The sequence below is a fragment of the Capricornis sumatraensis genome, chromosome 3, assembly GCF_032405125.1.
Source record: "Capricornis sumatraensis isolate serow.1 chromosome 3, serow.2, whole genome shotgun sequence".
In the NCBI taxonomy this organism is placed as follows: Eukaryota; Metazoa; Chordata; class Mammalia; order Artiodactyla; family Bovidae; genus Capricornis; species Capricornis sumatraensis.
The window spans coordinates 134,398,834-134,417,380 of NC_091071.1; the positions used below are offsets into that span (position 1 = coordinate 134,398,834).

Sequence of the window (18,547 nt, forward strand, 5' to 3'; positions counted from 1 at the left end):
AAAGCCTTGACTGTGTAGATCACAATAAACTGTGGAAAATTCTTCAAGAGATGGGAATACCAGACCACCTCACCTGCCTCTTGAGAAACCTATATGCAGGTCAGGAAGCAAAGTTAGAACTGGACATGGAACAAGAGACTGGTTCCAAATAGGAAAAGGAGTACGTCAAGGCTTTATATTGTCATCCTGCTTATTTAACTTATAGGCAGAGTACATCATGAGAAATGCTGGGCTGGATGAAGCACAAGCTGGAATCAAGATTGCTGGGAGAAATATCAATAACCTCAGAGATGCAGATGACACCACCCTTATGGCAGAAAGCGAAGAAAAACTAAAGAGCCTCTTGATGAAAGTGAAAAAGTTGGCTTAAAGCTCAACATTCAGAAAACTAAGATCATGGCATCTGGTCCCATCACTTTATGGCAAATAGATGGGGAAACAGTGGAAACAGTGGCTGACTATTTTTTGGGGCTCCAAAATCACTGCAGATGGTGACTGTAGCCATGAAATTAAAACACACTTACTGATTGGAAGAAAAGTTATGACCAAACTAGAGAGCATATTAAAAAGCAGAGACATTACTTTGCCAAGAATGGTCCGTCTAGTCAAGGCTATGGTTTTTCCAGTAGTCATGTATGGATGTGAGAGGTGGACTATAGAGAAAGCTGAGTGCCTAAGAATTGATGCTTTTGAACTGGGGTGTTGGAGAAGACTCTTGAGAGTCCCTTGGACAGCAAGGAGATCCAACCAGTCCATCCTAAAGGAAATCAATCCTGAGTGTTCATTGGAAGGACTGATGTTGAAGCTGAAACTCCAATACTTTGTCCACCTGATGCAAAGAGCTGACTCATTGGAAAAGATCCCAATGGTGGGAAAGATTGAAGGCAGATGGAGAAAGGAATGAGAGAGGATGAGATGGTTGGATGGCATCACTGACTCAATGGGCATGAGTTTGAGTAAACTCTGGGAGTTGATAATGGACAGGGAGGCCTGGCGTGCTGCAATCCATGGGATAGCAAAGAATTGGACAGAACTGAGTGACTGAACTTAAGTGAACTGAACTGATGGGTGAGGACATGCTCAGTAAATCTTTAATCCAATTTTCTGTTAATGGGCAGTGCTGTTGTTTGACCTGAGGCCAAACTACGGTGGAGGTAATGAAGATAATGGTGACCTCCTTCAAAAGGTCCCATGCATACACTGCAGCACTCAGTGCCCCAACCCAGCAGCAGGCCACTGCCAATCCATGCCTCTTCTGGAAACTCCTGGACCCTCATGGACAAATCTGGGTCAGTCTCTTGTGGGGTCACTGTTCCTTTCTCCTGGGTCCTGGTGTGCACTAGGTTTTGTGTGTGGCCTCCAAGAGTCTATTTCTCCAGTACTGTGTAGGTTCTGTCAGCTCTATGGTGGAGTTAACGGCGACCTCCTCCAAGAGGGCTTATTCCATTCCCAGGTGTGCTGCACCCAGAGCTCCTGCCTTATGGCAGAGCACTGCTGACCCATGTCTCTGCAGGAGACACTCAAACACTCACAGGCAGGTCTGGCTCAGTCTCCGTGGGGTCTCCTGGTGCACACAAGGTTTTGTTTAAGCCCTCTGAATGTCTCTGGAGGGTATGGGGTTTGATCCTAAATGCAATTTTGCCCCTCCTATCATCTTGCTGAGGCTTCTCCTTTGCCCTTGGATATGGGGTATCTTTAGTTTTTTGGTGGGATCCAACATTTTCCTGTCGATGGTTGCTCAGCAGCAACTTGTAATTTTGGAGTTCTCGCAGGAGAAGATGAGGGCATGTCCTTCTACTCTGCCATCTTGTCCTTACTATCTGTTGTGTGCCAGGCACTGTTTGTGAGGTGTGGAAGATACTTTAGTTCCCCTGATCAAAAGGACTGGAAGAAACACAAGCTGGAATCAAGATTCCTGGGAGAAATATCAATCACCTCAGATATGCAGATGACACCACCCTTATGGCAGAAAGTGAAGAGGAACTAAAAAGCCTCCTGATGAAAGTGAAAGAGGAGAGTGAAAAAGTTGGCTTAAAGCTCAACATTCAGAAAACGAAGATCATGGCGTCCGGTCCCATCACTTCATGGGAAATAGATGGGGAAACAGTGGAAACAGTGTCAGACTTTATTTTGGGGGGCTCCAGAATCACTGCAGATGGTGACTGCAGCCATGAAATTAAAAGATGCTTACTCCTTAGAAGAAAAGTTATGACCAACCTAGATAGCATATTCAAAAGCAGAGACATTACTTTGCCGACTAACATCTGTCTAGTCAAGGCTATGGTTTTTCCAGTAGTCATGTATGGATGTGAGAGTTGGACTGTGAAAAAGGCTGAGCACCGAAGAATTGATGCTTTTGAACTGTGGTGTTGGAGAAGACTCTTGAGAGTCCCTTGGACTGCAAGGAGATCCAACCAGTCCATTCTGAAGGAGATCAGCCCTGGCATTTCTTTGGAAGGAATGATGCTAAAGCTGAAACTCCAGTACTTTGGCCACCTCATGCGAAGAGTTGACTCATTGGAAAAGACTCTGATGCTGGGAGGGATTGGGGGCAGGAGAAGGGGACAACAGAGGATGAGATGGCTGGATGGCATCACTGACTCGGTGGACGTGAGTCTGAGTGAACTGCGGGAGTTGGTGATGGACAGGGAGGCCTGGCGTGCTGCGATTCATGGGGTCGCAAAGAGTCGGACACGACTGAGCGACTGAACTGACTGAACTGAACTGAGGGAAACAGACAATTAATAAATTCAATAAAAGCACAATGAAGCTTTTACTGAGGGCCTTACCCCATGTACTGGGTGTGGATAGAAAAGATCCCTTTCTAATTTAATGAGTCAGGCAATAGTTTTAACTAGAGAAAGAATTTAACTAGCTTTGCATATTAGAAAGATAAGTTTGACTGCAGTGTAGACAAACAATTGGAGGGGCCATGGGAGGAAAACTGGTTAGGAGTCTGTGGCAGTGGCCAAATGAGACCCAACAGTGGCCTCAGCTGAGGGAGAAGCAGCGGAGATGGAGAGAAAGAGGACACTATAGGACTTGGTGATTGAAGGAGAAGGAGGTGGTGATGATTCCTGGGTCTCTAGCTCAAGCAATTGAGCAGATGGTGGGGTCATTTATCAAGATGGGAAAGTCTGGGGAACAAACAAGTTCAGGGGAAAAGGTCATGGTTTCTTGGACTTGTTGAGTCTGAGGTGCCAGGAAGACATCCAAGAGGTAAGGTCTGTTACAGAGTTTGTTACATGTTTGGGGTGTTCAAAAGAAGAGTCTGGGCCAGAAATACTAGGAGTCTTCAAAGTAGATCATATTTTAAGCCAAGGTGGTGGGTGAGATCATACAGGGAAAGGGTGTGTGTAAGAAGAGAAGAGGATCTAGAACAGAGCCCCGAGAAACAATATTTATGACAGTGCTTATCAAACTGTGGGCCAGGTATTAGTTAAAACATGTACAACTATCATGTGAATGATTGTGGCTTAAATCAAAGATGTTCATTAATTTCATGAAATACAAGTTCTGCTGGTCATGCTGCCAGGGTTGGTGCAGACTCAGAAACATCATTTTAGAACTGGGTTCTTTCCATCTTTCTGTCCTGCTACCCTCAGTGTGCTGACAGAGGGGAGCCTCATGGTTGCATGATAGCTGCCACGACTCCAAGTACCATGAGCAGACTGGGTGGTGCATGTGTGTGTTAGATGCTCATTCATGTCCGACTCTTTGTGACCCTATGGACTGTATCCCGCCAGGCTCCTCAGTCCATGGGGATTCTCCAGGCAAGAATACTGGGATGGGTTGCCATTTCCTTCTCCAGGGGATAATCCCAACCCAGGGATTGAACCTGGGGCTCCCGCATTGCCTGTAGATTCTTTACCATCTGAGCCACCAAGGAAGTCCCAAGATAGGGTGGGGATGACTTCGAAAGCTAAAAGGGAGGGAGAAAAATTACCAAGAGAAAAAGGGGATTGGATTTAGGGGATTGGAGATTTACTTTGAGTCTGTTTATTGGGTGAAAGTTTATATTTAAAGGCTTTAAATATGCCTTATGCCTTTAAATACAGGATTTGGGTCTTGTGTGGAGAGCGGCTAAAAACAAAGACACAAATGAAGTGAGTAAGGAAAACCCCAGCCATTTGTTTGAGGTTCAGCACTGATAACTTTGTGTTTTTTTCCCTCCTTTCCTCTTTTTAGACACGAGGACAACTTTAACAGCTCTAAAACAGCAGAAGGGACAGAAATGAAAGCTTCTAGGAGCTCAGTGTTAACTAGAATTTCTAGGAGCTAAGAGTTAACGGCTCCCTTTTTGGTTGAATTTAGGGAAACTTTGGCATTGCATAAAAGGCTCTTTCCAAAAGACCCGTAAGGGGATTGAAGCTACTAAAGTTCTCAGCAACTTTCCCCAAAGCAATCTGTCTTAGTACTTGGAATGGAGGTGAAAGAGGCTAGAATACCAACAGTATAACCAAGAATAAGCTGAATAAAAGAATGAGAGAAACAGTGACTTAACAATTCACACATCATCAAAATTAGTTTGCACATTGGTTGAGGAAATGGGCACCATCTTCTGTAACACTGCAGACCTCGTGAAGTGGCAAATGTGATCAGCTGGTGATCGTTTACAAGCTTCCTTCCCATTCATGTAGCTCTGTTTGGTGGCTATAAGAGAATACTCCCAGTGTGGAAAAGTCAGTGTTACTCTTAAGGAGCTCGTCATTATTTTCATTTCTCTTTGATCATTCCTTGTCTTTCCAGATGAATTAAGGGTGCCAAGCTAAATCCCAGAGACTCGTTCAGTAGTTTCTGAATGGCCCCTAGCCAGGGAGCCACCGGAATCATGCACAAGCCTGCACGCCACCCTCACACCTAGACAGGGAGGTCGCTGTCCTGAGCCCTGGACTTTAGAGGGCTCTGTATATCACAGGTATGCTCAAACACCTAACTTTGTTAAAGAGCACATGGGCACTTGATCTTGAACTCGGTTTTGGGATAGCAGGACCTGCAACCCTAAACATCTATTCTCATCATAAACATCATCAGGACCCAGGGCAACACTCCTAGCCATCTCTTACCCTTTATCTTCAGAACAAAAGATGCCCCTGACCACATGCTATCAATGTTTCTGGGTTGTTCTGCTGCTAAGGTCAGAGACCCTGCTTTGGAATGCAGAAATGACTGGGGCAAGAGCAGTGAGGTGAGAGGAAAGGGAACTTGTTCAAAAACTCTTAGAAAGCTTGAATGCTTGGATTCACCCATAATGAGATACTGTTTCCCAGTGATGCTGAGCATTCATTTTTGCTTCATGTTTTCATTTGTAATTCCACAGGTGCTCATATATCGGAGTGGTACTTGGCAGGAACTACATATTGTGGCTGAAGAGCATTTTGCGGTATGGGTCCTGATTATCTGTAAATATATTTATGCATAAAGGTCTAGATGGAATGCAAATGAATCATGGTGCGAATTGTTCACATTATTGTATGAATTTTGTGGTTGCTTTGAGAGATGATGAAATAGCTGTAAAAGTGGTAGTGAATTAAATGAAATCAAAATACTTTGTAATTTTCCGGCCCACTGTACTGTTTGAATATGATGTGAAATTCTTGCTTTTAAACAATTCTGCTGAGAAGGTAAAAAAAAAATTTAATTTAACGAAATTAACCTTTTTAACATATTTGACATTTATACTTTTTTCTCTAACTTCTCACATTACCTTTGATGTGTTTCACTCGCACTTTCTTACGCTGAAGAATAAAGCACTTCATGCCTGACAGTTGTGTTTTGGCATCTTTGGCAAACCTGTTCAGCATTTTTTCATTAAAAAAAAGTGTTTTTTTGGCATTTTAGCCTTACTTCATAAAAACTAATGAAAAAAAGAAAAACCAATACTAGCATAACTCAAACATACGACAAAACCAGAAACAAAAGGCAACAGAATGCTGAAAGCCTCAAATCTTTAGCCTTATTTCATTAGGTTTTTGAACTTCAGACACATCCACTGATAATCATTTGTGAAAGAAAACACAATCAAAGATGCTTGGAACATTACTAAATTATATATCAAAGAAGTGGAGACTCATTTCTCACAAAATGCTCATATGAGCTTTAAAAAATATAGCAGTTAAAATGTGACAGAGAAAAAAGAACATCAAAGAATTTTTTCTATTAAAATCCAACAATTTTCAAATTTAATTTCTTGGAAACAGTTTCTAAATAGTTAAGTATCAATAGTCAGTTGTGGACCATCAGAAATGCATTGCCTCATACTTCCTGAGTCTTAAGGATATGCATATCAACAACTTTAGGTTTTGTTTTTTTGTTGCTGATGCTTTGCTGAGGAAACAATATGGTTATTCTATTTAAAACATCTAAGAAAATACAGTAATATCTATTTACTACTCATGACTATTGTTGGCAAATAGAGCTTGTTCTCTGTACCCAAAACAACATAACAGAAAGGAAAGACTTAATGCAGGATTATCTGTGAAAAGAACTGGGACAAAACCACAGAAAGACAAAGGAAAATTTAAGAAGATACTCATGTTTATTATCTGATTTACATTCGACAAAGCAAAGGTAGGTGCACAAAGAGCTGTTTGACAAAGTCAAGCCCCAGATATCACACTACAGTATCTTGCTGGCAGCCACAGAGGGCCCCACGCCACTCGCTGATAGCTGTGGAGGCAAAGGGGCCACTCAGTGTTGACTCTGCTGTGCTGCGCTCAGGGTACAGGCTTGCAGGCATCCGACATCAGAGGAGTGAGCCACTGAACACTGAGAGCTCTGGTTCCAGATGTCAAGAGTTAATGTTTGAACAACAAGTACTAATTAAGTACCAGAAAAAAATAACAGGCTTTGAATACTGTTTAAAAATACACCTTTTCTAGAGGACAGGCTCTTGTGAGCTGCTGATAACATGCCTCCCTTTGTCAAAGTCTGTTTATTCAGGTCAAATCAAGGACATAGAGTACAAAATTTTTTTTTAAAAACTACTTTAACAATGGTCATTAACTTTTTTCCAAGACCCATGGGTAAAGCTATTTACATAAGATTTGGGATCATGATAATTCTGGAGAACTTTTAATTCTGAGTTCACAGGGAAGGTATCCCTCCTAGTAGGCAACAGGATACTCAGAAATACCTGAGGTATAATCATTGAGAACTTTCAAAAGAAAAAAGAAAGATTGGCATTTTCCAAACTGGCATTATAGTACCTACACAGTGGATACAAGAAAATCAAAATGTGAACTGTCCTAAAGCATAACAGATAAATTAAGAAAGAACTTGCTACAAGGCTCCAGTTCTTACTATCCTCTACACACTATTTCATTATAATAGAGAGTCTCAGGCAGTATTCAAAAATGATTTTAGATGGAAATTTCGAAAACAATAAAACCCAATTTCAAAACAGGATTCATTTCTAGAGACAAGCATCAGTTTATAATCCTTGTGTTTCTGGTGGAACAGCAACATCAGTTTAATTTTCAAAAACCAAAGTATGCTTTTCTTTAATCAGACAGGCTTATTTGGCTGTGAATACACTCTTGCCCTGCCTCTAAAGCGATCATTTTAGCATCAGTTATTTTACAGATATACTAATTATACACAACATGCCCAAATCTTGCTTAATTTATAGCTGTTTATATAATATACATAAACTCTGATAATTTAACACTTTGTACTACTCTCTGGCCCTACATTTTCCTAGATCCTGATGTTTCTTGGCAACTGGCAATAGGAAGATTACTTTCTTAGAGAATAAATAAAAAGCTTACAGAATTGTCTAAAATAAGCACCCCAGTTACTTTACGAATTAGAAACTCAAATATTATCATTTAAAATGGGAATATTTTAGAAACTGAAACATCAGGAATTCTTCTGGTTCACATTCAGGACACTGACATTCACTTATATACCAGCTGGAATCCTTTCTGAACATTTATGTATACAGTCTTCTGACTTCAGAAGGACTGAGCAAGGGGGAGAGAATAGGGAGAGGACACTCTCACTTTTAATTCTAAGAAATTTATTTAGAAAAGTCTTATTAAAAGATCTTTAAAAAGTACATAAAACCCACACATTTTACTACTGCATGTGCGTTTTGAGCCCATGAAGCAGCTCTAGAAGAGAGAAGGCCCTCCTCTGGTCTGTAACAGGTGTACAGATGGGAGCAACACTCGCATCAAGAATTCTTCAGAAAATGGCCTTTCACTTTAAGTCAGAACAAAGGGGCAAAACATCTGCTAATGAAACACTGAAAAGATCAAGTAACATGCCTCCCCTTTTCAAAAATACCTAGCCCCCTTCTAGCTTCTCTCCATTATGCCTTTTATGTGATGGCATTTCTTTCTGAACTTCACAGCCGAGATAAAGATCTAGGCAAGCAATACTCAAAAAACAGGTCTGTTTCTTCCTAATTCACAGCCTTGCATCACACTGCTGGAAGCTGAAACCTAATCCCCAAGTTTCACTTTGCCATTTCACATAGTTAAAAACAAAAACAGAATCCCAGAGAAAAAACAAAAGCTTTGACTTTACCATTAAAAAGTTCATTCTCTAATTCTACAGAAATCAAGAAAAAGGCAAATTTTATTTTATATTAAAAAACAATCTCAAAGCAAGCACCTGGGTTTTACTTCAGTTTATAATAATAGACTGTGCCTGAGAATTTTTGTGCAAATACATGTCATTCTTCATTAAAAACATGCATAGCATATTTTGGGAAAAGTTTACTTGCAATCAGCTTTCCTTACAAAAAACCTTACAGACATAAATACATAACATTCTCAAATTCCTATTGATTGCACTTCTGGCTTAACCCTTCCAGCCTCCAAGGAAATTTCAAAGACATGTAACTATGTTCATACACCTTGGTCATTGCATTTATTCAGAAGAAATATTCTGGAAACGAGATTCCTTGGTTCCAATGTACCCACACTTCCCTTCTTAAAATAAATCCTTCCTACCCCCATCCCCAACTTACACTGTTTGAGGGGGATACTGTATAAAAATACAATTTAAAAAACTGAACACTTATTAATTACAAATGCAAAAGGAATGTGGATGACGTTTGGGCTCCCAGGGGTTCAAAGGCCTGAAAACAGAAAGCAGAAAGGGAGTCTCCACTACTATGATCTTATGAAAAAGGTGAAATTCCTTGTTTGATAATGCAGTGAGCTTACTTTCTGACGGATGTGTAATTTAACCAGATGTTAACAGGGGCCAACATAAAAGCCACATCACTGTCGTCTCAGTAACAGACCGAGTTTACCCCAGCAACCTTCTGGAACAGCTTTCTAAAGGCAGTGGTCCAAACTGCTCCTTCTTCTATCCCATCTCCTAACCTAGGTCCTTCCTGCTTATGCTCACCAGAAGTAAGTGTACTAGGAAGTTCAGTATTTCTGGTGTGTTTCAATATTACTGGATTTATTTTCTAGTCACTTTATTTTCAAGACAATAAAAACCAACTGAAGGACTACATTCAACCTTTCTTCTTTCCCTTGCCTCCAAATACTCATGACCCATTCATTTATACTTTCAAGTTACCAGACAGACCTCAGGCTAATCCTGTTTCCATTCTTTCACCCTCCCCTTTCTACATTCACAGCCCTTCTGCGACATTCCTTTTCTCTCAGACAAGACTACATATAAACAGTGCAAATCTTTCCTTCATGTGCTAACTTGATAAGAGGTCAGTCAACTGCTGAACTTCAATCCTCCTTCAGGATATCCATTTTGGGGGATGATGTGCAAACTGGGGTACTGAAGCTACCCAACATGACTGGAAGACTCTGATTCCTCCTCAGTCCACTCAGTAAATTGCTCCCTGAATTTAAATAGACAGCAGAGTTTGGTCTTTGAAGACCATTTTCTGCTTTTTGGCTTCTTCCATTTGTCTGGGCCTGGGGGTTCTTGATCACTCTGGCTATCCCCAGTCTCTTCAGCCTGTCCACTAAGTTCATCTTCAACTGGCCAACATCAGGAGGGTTTCGGGATGGTCTCAGGCCATACATCTCTTGGAGGAATGTTTCCGCTGGTCGGGAGGCCAAAAAATTTTCAGAGAGATGCACTTGAGGCTCCACGGGCAAAGGAGAAGGGCAAGGTGAATGAGATGGTGAATTTGGTGGTGTGGAAGGGGTAGACAGGCCTCGAGGGAGAGGCTGCAGGAGAGGGTTCTCTGAAATTGGGCTGTGGTACACTTTAGCAGAGATGCCTCGCTCCTGAAGAAGTTTGGCCAAGCTCATGGTGCTGCTGAAGGTTATGGTAGAATCTCGTCGGTTAGTGATAGATTCACCAATGTTGAGCCTGTAGGACACGGCAGGAGAATTCACCTCCGTGTTTGATGAACTGCTACCACTGCTTGCGCAGGATAAGGAAGGGAAGCCAGAGCTTTACAAAGGAAAAAAAAAAAGGCAGGAGGGAGTGTTTGAGAATAAAAAGCAATCTGAAGTGAGCATTTAAGGTAATTACAGTAGTGATCCACAGCAAATGTAGAGGAACAGGCAACACATCAGTATCTGAGGAATGAAAACTCTGATGTGTCACTTCAAAGATCAGTTGTTTGTAATTTAGTCATTAACTCACTGAAACATATTTATTTTCACAGAATATGAAAAAGTTTACTATACCCTTAGATAAATTTATTCTTAAATTCTAACTCTAAAATATGTTACCTGTGGAAATATAACTAAAATTTATGATTAAAAAATCAAAGAAATTTAAATACTGAAGAAAATAAATTCTAGAAATTTTTATTAATATATCCATTTTGTAAAGCAAAATATACCAAAAGATGATAGCACACAGTTTAACAATTCTTCAATCCTTTAGAAAATACAATTTTTCAAAATTAAATCTAAGATGCTCTTTGAAGGAGAAACTTCATTCTTCATAATATTTGAATTATTCTAAATAATTAAAAATTTTAAAATTATTTTAATAATTATTCTTCTCTACTTCTAGTTAACATTATCCCTGCAATGTTCTAGGTATCTCTGGAAACTACCGTAGATTCTTTTGGGAATTCGTAGGATAGAAACTGCAGCAATATTGCTTATTGTTCTAGCCTGTGTAGTACATGATTTGGACTGCCCAGAGGTTTCTGCCTTTGCCCTCAGATTCTGGGAGGTAATCTATGCCATGTTTGCTAGAAGTATGTTTGTTCAGGAAGGAGGCTGGCCACACTAGCTAGATCTTGGGGTGGACTTGGCCATAGCCTATAGTTGTAGGGTAGGGACTGGCCATGCCAGAAAAACCCTGTGATTCAGGGTTGAAGCTTCGGGGCAGTGGACCTGGAGATGAGTTATTATATTTATAGTGAGTTATAACCATATGGATAGTCAATCATGCCTTACACAGTGAAACCTCAGTAAAAAATCTGGACCCTGAAGCTTAAGTGAGCTTCCCTAGTTGGCAGTACTCTGTGTACTGCACTGTCAAACATCAATTCCAGGAAAGTAATGAATCCTAAGGAAGCTTCATGTGTAGAGTCTTCCCAGACTCTGACTTGTCAGAGTCTCTTCCTTCAGCTAATTTTATCCTGTAACCTTTCCCTGTAATAAATAGTAACCATGTGCATGATAGCTTTCAGAGAGTTCTGTGAGTCCTCCTAGAATATCAATCAAACCAGAGCATGGCTTTGGGAATCTCCTGAACCTGCAGGTGGTATCAGAACCGAGGGCAGTCTTGTACAGAGAACCAGTTCCTCCAGTTGTTCAGTCTGGCTAATTCTCTGTATAGGCTCAGTTGGGTCACTTACTACCTCTCTATCCTTGGACCAGTCACCCAAACGTTCTATGCCTCACTTTCTTCATTTAGACACTACCTACTCCCTGTCTGTCTCCTTGAAAGAGTTATAATCATCAAATGAGAAAATACAATGTGAAAATATTCTAAAAGCAAATTATCACAGAACATTAAAATTCTAGGAATTAAAAAGACAGTAATTAAAAAAAGAAATGTAGTAAAACATATTTGAAGAAAGAAGTAAAGATTCCAACTGCTCAGCCCCTCTTACCTGGGGGTAACCTGAGTGATATCAGAGGGATGTAATATCCTACAGGTGGTGAAGGTAAATGTCGAGTTTGTGCAGGACAGACACTTGCCTGGGTTTGAGGTTGCAACTAAAGTGGAGAATTTTAGAGAATCAAACACAAAATTGAAAGACTAGGTTAATAATGTAGAAAGTTCATTATTAATAATATGACATTTTATCAAGTATCTTTTATACAAAAATTCCACAATCTAGAAATGAAATATACACACTGCAATAGTATCCACTGATCAGTACATAGCTGAATCCTTCAATAATTTGAAATTGTAATTCAAATGGATTTAAAACAGCTTAGAAACAGGAGAAAAACACATTCTGAAAAAAAAATATTAAAATCAAACCAAACTAAGAACTAGTCATCCAACTTTCTAGCCAAACTACTCCAGTGGTTCTCAATGTGTGATTTGCACCATGTATTGCTGGGAGAAATATCAATAACTTCAGATATGCAGTGACACCACCCTTATAGCAAAAACTGAAGAGGAACGAAAAAGCCTCTTGATGAGAGTGAAAGAGGAGAGTGAAAAAGTTGGCTTAAAGCTCAACATTCAGAAAACGAAGATCATGGCATCCAGTCCCATCACTTCATGAGAAATAGACAGGGAAACAGTGGAAACAGTGTCAGACTTTATTTTTTTGGGCTCCAAAATCACTGCAGATGGTGATTGCAGCTGTGAAATTAAAAGACACTTACTCCTTGGAAGGAAAGTTATGACCAACCTAGACAGCATATTAAAAAGCAGAGACATTACTTTGCCAACAAAGGTCCATCTAGTCAAGGCTATGGTTTTTCCTGTGGTCATGTATGGATGTGAGAGTTGGACTGTGAAGAAAGCTGAGCGCCGAAGAATTGATGGTTTTGAACTGTGGTGTTGGAGACGACTCTTGAGAGTCCCCTGGACTGCAAGGAGATCCCACCAGTCCATCCTAAAGGAGATCAGTCCTGGGTGTTCATTGGAAGAAATGATGCTGAGGCTGAAACTCCAATACTTTGGCCACCTCATGCGAAGAGTTGACTCACTGGAAAAGACCCCGATACTGGGAGGGATTGGGGGCAGGAGGAGAAGGGGATGACAGAGGATGAGATGGCTGGATGGTATCACCGACTCGACGGACATGAGTTTGGGTAAACTCCGGGAATTGGTGATGGACAGGGAGGTCTGGCATGCTGCAATTCATGGGGTCTCAAAGAGTCGGACACGACTGAGCGACTGAACTGAACTGAACTGATGGGATCTACAGGTCAGAACTACTTTCACAGCAACATTAAGATGCTGTCTGTCTTTCCTATTGGGCTGGCATTTGCACTGCTGATACAAAGGTGACACTGGGTAAAGCTATTGGCTCCCGAGCACAAGTGGTACTAGCATTTCTCACTGCTGTCCAATTATGGTAGCAAAAAAAAAAGGCCAAATTCACATTAAAATGCCCTTGATGAAGCAGTATAAATTATTAAATCTTGGCCCTTGAATTTTTTTAATATTCTATGTGATGAAATGGGAAGTAAGTATTAAGTACTTCTTTGCAGCATACAGAGATACAATGCTTACATGAAGGAAAAGCACAAGTGCAATTAAGTTTTATATTTTTTGACAGAACACCATTTTTACTTAAAAGAACAATTAATACAAAAACTACAGTTATTCAGATTTGAATATGTGGCAACATTTTTTTTAACTTTTTATTTTATATTGAGGAATAGCTGACTAATAATGTGGGAGTTTCAGGTGGACAGCAAAGGGACTCAGCCAAACATATACGTGTATCCATTCTCCCCCAAATTCCCCTCTCATTCAGACCATATAACACTGAGCAGAATTCCCTGTGTTATACAGTATGACAACATTTTCTTCAAAAAAAAAAAATGTAGTTTGCCTGTCTCTTCAAGAAAATAGCTGAAAGGATTTGCTGCTGGTGACAAAATTTGAGCTTTGAAGAGAAAATGACTGTTTTGGTAGACTTGAACCCACCACTGAGAGCTTGAAAGCTTCCTAGTACTAAAACACTTACCCAATTAGATAGGTGGGTAATATTACATGATTTTATTGTATTATATAATGAAATGTGTCAACATTTGGAAGATCTGTATAACTTAGTGAATCAATATTTTCCAAATGACCAGTGTATGATATAAAATCATGCATGGGTAAAAGATGTATTCAGAGTATAGAACAGACTAATGGATTTTAATGTAACAAAGTATGAAAAGTTTTAGATTTACATTGTTATAAACCTTAAAGAAACTACCACTTATCAAGTTTTGGTGTAATATTCACAAATATCTGAAGAGGCTATTAAAACACACTTTCCTTTTCCAACCAGATATCTGTGTGAGGCTGTACTTTCTTTCTTTTTTTAAACTTTAAGTTCTTTTTATTTTATTGAGGTATAGTTGATTTACAGTGTTGTGTTTCAGGTATATAGCAAAATGACTCAGTTATATATATAAACATACATTATTTTATATTCTTTTCCCTTATAAATTATTACAAAATATTGAGTGCCCTGTATTGTAAATTTGGTCCTTAGGTCCTTGTTGGTTATTGATTTTATATAATAGTAGTGTGTGTATCTGTTAATTCCAAACTTCAAATTTATCCCTCCCTCCCTCCTTTCTTTTTTGGTAGACATAAATTTGTTTCCTACATCTGTGGATCTATTTCTGTTTTGTATATAAGTTCATTTATATTAATTTTTTTAAAATTCCACATATAAGCAATGTCATATAATATTTGTCTTTCTCTGTCTCGCATACTTCCCTTTAGTATGATAATATCTAGGTCCATCCATATTGCTGCAAACACCATCACCATTATTTCATTCTTTTTATGGCTGAATAATTCTGTTGTATTATGTAATATATATGTATCACATCTTCTTTATCCATTCATCTGTTGATAGATATTTAGGTTGCTTCCATGTCTTGGTTATTGTAAACAGTGATACAATGGATACTGGGGTGCATGTAGCTTTTCAAATTAACATTTATATAAATATATACCCAGGAATGGGATTGCAGGATCATATGGTAACTTTACTTTTAGTTTTTTAAGGAACTTTCATACTGCTGTCCATAGTGGCTGTACCAATTTACATTCCCAACAGTGTAGGGTTCCTTTTTCTCTACATCCTCTCCAGCATTTATTATTTGCAGATTTTTTGATGATGGCAAGGCTGTATTTTCTTCAAGTGTGCATGCTCAGTCACTTCAGTCACATCCAACTCTCTGCAGTCTTATGGACTGCAGCCCATCAGGCTCATCTGTCCATGGGATTCTTCAGGCAAGAATACGGGAGTAGGTTGCCATGCCCTCCTTTAGACGATCTTCCCAACTCATGGATCAAGCCCATATTTCCTGTGTCTCCTGCACTGCAGGTGGATTCTTTACCCCCTGAGCCAACTGGGAAGCCTGTATTTTCTTCATATTCTCAATCAAAACAACATATTGTAATAGACTGAATGTAGATGCTGACACAAGAATCCTGCTATCTTCTATTAATGTGTAAATTAGGGACTTGCAAAATTATAAAATTAAACCATTTTTCTCACTACTTGAAAAAATACAGCTGTTTTTCATAAAATATATTATTTGTGTTAATATGTAACTATTTTAAAATAATGAGTTAGTAAATATTTTAATAATTTCTCAGTTTTTATTTCTAATATGGTAACCAGAGATCAAATTGCCAACATCCATTGGATCATGGAAAAAGCAAGAGAGTTCCAGAAAAACATCCATTTCTGCTTTATTGACTATGCCAAAGCCTTTGACTGTGTGGATCACAATAAACTGTGGAAAATTCTGAAAGAGATGGGAATACCAGACCACCTGACCTGCCTCTTGAGAAATCTGTATGCAGGTCAGGAAGCAACAGTTAGAACTGGACATGGAACAACAGACTGGTTCCAAATAGGAAAAGGAGTGCGTCAAGGCTGTATATTGTCACCCTGCTTATTTAACTTCTATGCAGAGTACATCATGAGAAATGCTGGACTGGAAGAAACGCAAGCTGGAATCAAGATTGCCGGGAGAAATATCAATACCCTCAGATATGCAGATGACACCATCCTTATGGCAGAAAGTGAAGAGGAACTAAAAAGCCTCTTGATGAAAGTGAAAGAGGAGAGTGAAAAAGTTGGCTTAAAGCTCAACATTCAGAAAACGAAGATCATGGCATCCGGTCCCATCACTTCATGGGAAATAGATGGGGAAACAGTGGAAACAATGTCAGACTTTATTTTGCGGGGCTCCAAAATCACTGCAGATGGTGACTGCAGCCGTGAAATTAAAAGACGCTTACTCCTTGGAAGAAAAGTTATGACCAACCTAGATAGTATATTCAAAAGCAGAGACATTACTTTGCTGACTAAGGTCCATCTAGTTAAGGCTGTGGTTTTTCCAGTGGTCATGTATGGATGTGAGAGTTGGACTGTGAAGAAGGTTGAGCACCGAAGAATTGATGGTTTTGAACTGTGGTGTTGGAGAAGACTCGTGAGAGTCCCTTGGACTGCAAGGAGATCCAACCAGTCCATTCTGAAGGAGATCAGCCCTGGCATTTCTTTGGAAGGAATGATGCTAAAGCTGAAACTCCAGTACTTTGGCCACCTCATGCGAAGAGTTGACTCACTGGAAAAGACTCTGATGCTGGGAGGGACTGGGGGCAGGAGGAGAAGGGGACAACAGACGATGAGATGGCTGGATGGCATCACGGACTCGATGGACCTGAGTCTGAGTGAACTCCGGGAGTTGGTGATGGACAGGGAGGCCTGGCATGCTGCAATTCATGGGGTCGCAAAGAGTCGGACACGACTGAGCAACTGAACTGAACTTAACTGAACAACCCATACAGACATGCTCTCTGGAATTCTTCATGGTTTTTAAGAATGCAAAGATGGGATGGGGAGGGAGGTAGAAGGGATGTTCAAGTGAGAGGAGACATGGGTTAACCTATGTCTGATACATGTTGATTTTTGGTAGAAACCAACACAATACTATAAAGCAATTATCCTTCAATTGAAAAAAAAAAAAAAGTTTAAAGAGACGCTGAGTCCTAAAGGTTTGTGAACAATTGACTGAATTGCTCTCTCCTCTCTTCCTGATGTATTTATGCAGGTTGGCTAAGACATGGAGAGAATCAGAAGAGGCACTTACGCTATACATTTCTACTACCCTATTTTCAAGATGAGTACACTCCAGTAAGACTTAAGTAGAGACAGTCAGTTGACCATACAGTGATGCAGACAGCAAAGTACTACTGGTTACAAGCTATACTCTCCTCACCTGTAACTGGACCACCAGCTGAAGTCATGGGTGGCAGGAAGATTCCTGTTACTGGCTGGGATATTGATGTTTTCTGTTCCACTTGAAGAGGTTGCTGAACCTGAAAAGTGATACCCTCCTCTTCATCTTCTTCTAAATCTGAGAGGTGATAGATGGCATCCTTGGGCAACTGGGTAAAGCCTTTAGTGATGACACCTGGTCGTGGGTCAAGAATGGTTCCTAAATTTGGTTGAGCAAGTTGCTGCCATTGATGCAGAGTTTGTGATCCTGAGTACGCAAACAAAAAAAGGAACATGTTTTAAATTTCCCACAAATATTAAATCTTGAAAAGAGCTAAAATTACATGTGTAAAAAAGTAATGATAATAATAAAACTGCTTTTTCGGTCTTAATATTTTGGTAAAATTTGTACATTGAAGTTCTCTGTGGAAAACTAACAAGATGCTAAAGGTATGAATAGTCATCTTTTTATTTCAAAAGTTAACTTCAAAAAGGACATCTAAAGCAGGGGTGAAAAAACCAAGTCAACATGCTTAATAGGAACTAGGATGCTGAGGCAGTGATGAGAAGAAAGATATGTACAACGTGGGGTTGTGTTTTTCCAGGTGACAAAAATCAATATTCCTTTGTTTTGGAACTATGCTTATGAACTTTGAAATCAAAAGCTAGGCTCCTAGGTTGGAAGGCATCTTGAATTACAGTGATTTTTTGTATACTTCTCTACTGTGTTAATGTCCTTTCACCAGGATCTCAGGGAGAGTAGGAAAGCTAAGAAATGATAAAAGGAGGACATATCCCCACTGTTTCTGTCTGCAAATGAGGGCTAATGATCATCCCAAGTGCCTGCACCAGATGCAGTTGCTACTTGTCACTGAGTCATTTAATCCTAAAAATAGCTGCAAATATCTGCACTGACCATTAATAAAACTAACATAACACCTTTGAGTTTGAGAGGTCCTTCTAGGCTATCAACTCAAAATTCTGTCTAATGCAGACTCTTTTATGGTAACAGCAGAGGATCATTTGAAGATTGTCAATATTCCATAAAACAAAGAAATCTATTTTAAATTCAAGTCCCATTTTAAGAGAGAATAGAAACTGACCTGAAATTAACAACATTTTCTAACTGAACAAAAGAAAAATACAGGCACACATACCTCTAAGTAAAAGACACTCTGAGTAAAGAACTCTTTCTTGAAACAAAAGGTAGAGATGAAATAT

At 39.7% G+C, this 18,547-nt stretch overlaps 1 protein-coding gene across 1 annotated transcript in view; it reads right to left on the reverse strand.

Moving 5' to 3' along the window:
• Positions 1-6,564: 6,564 nt before the first annotated feature.
• Positions 6,565-18,547, reverse strand: part of TRAK2 (trafficking kinesin protein 2) — a 48,598-nt gene continuing 36,615 nt past the window's right edge. The window contains exons 13-15 of the mRNA XM_068967534.1: positions 17,328-17,594; positions 12,011-12,116; positions 6,565-10,383 (exon numbers count right to left, since the gene is read on the reverse strand). Coding sequence (XP_068823635.1) covers positions 9,705-10,383; positions 12,011-12,116; positions 17,328-17,594 — 1,052 coding nt within the window. The 3' untranslated portion in view covers positions 6,565-9,704. The remainder of the gene's footprint in view (positions 10,384-12,010; positions 12,117-17,327; positions 17,595-18,547) is intronic.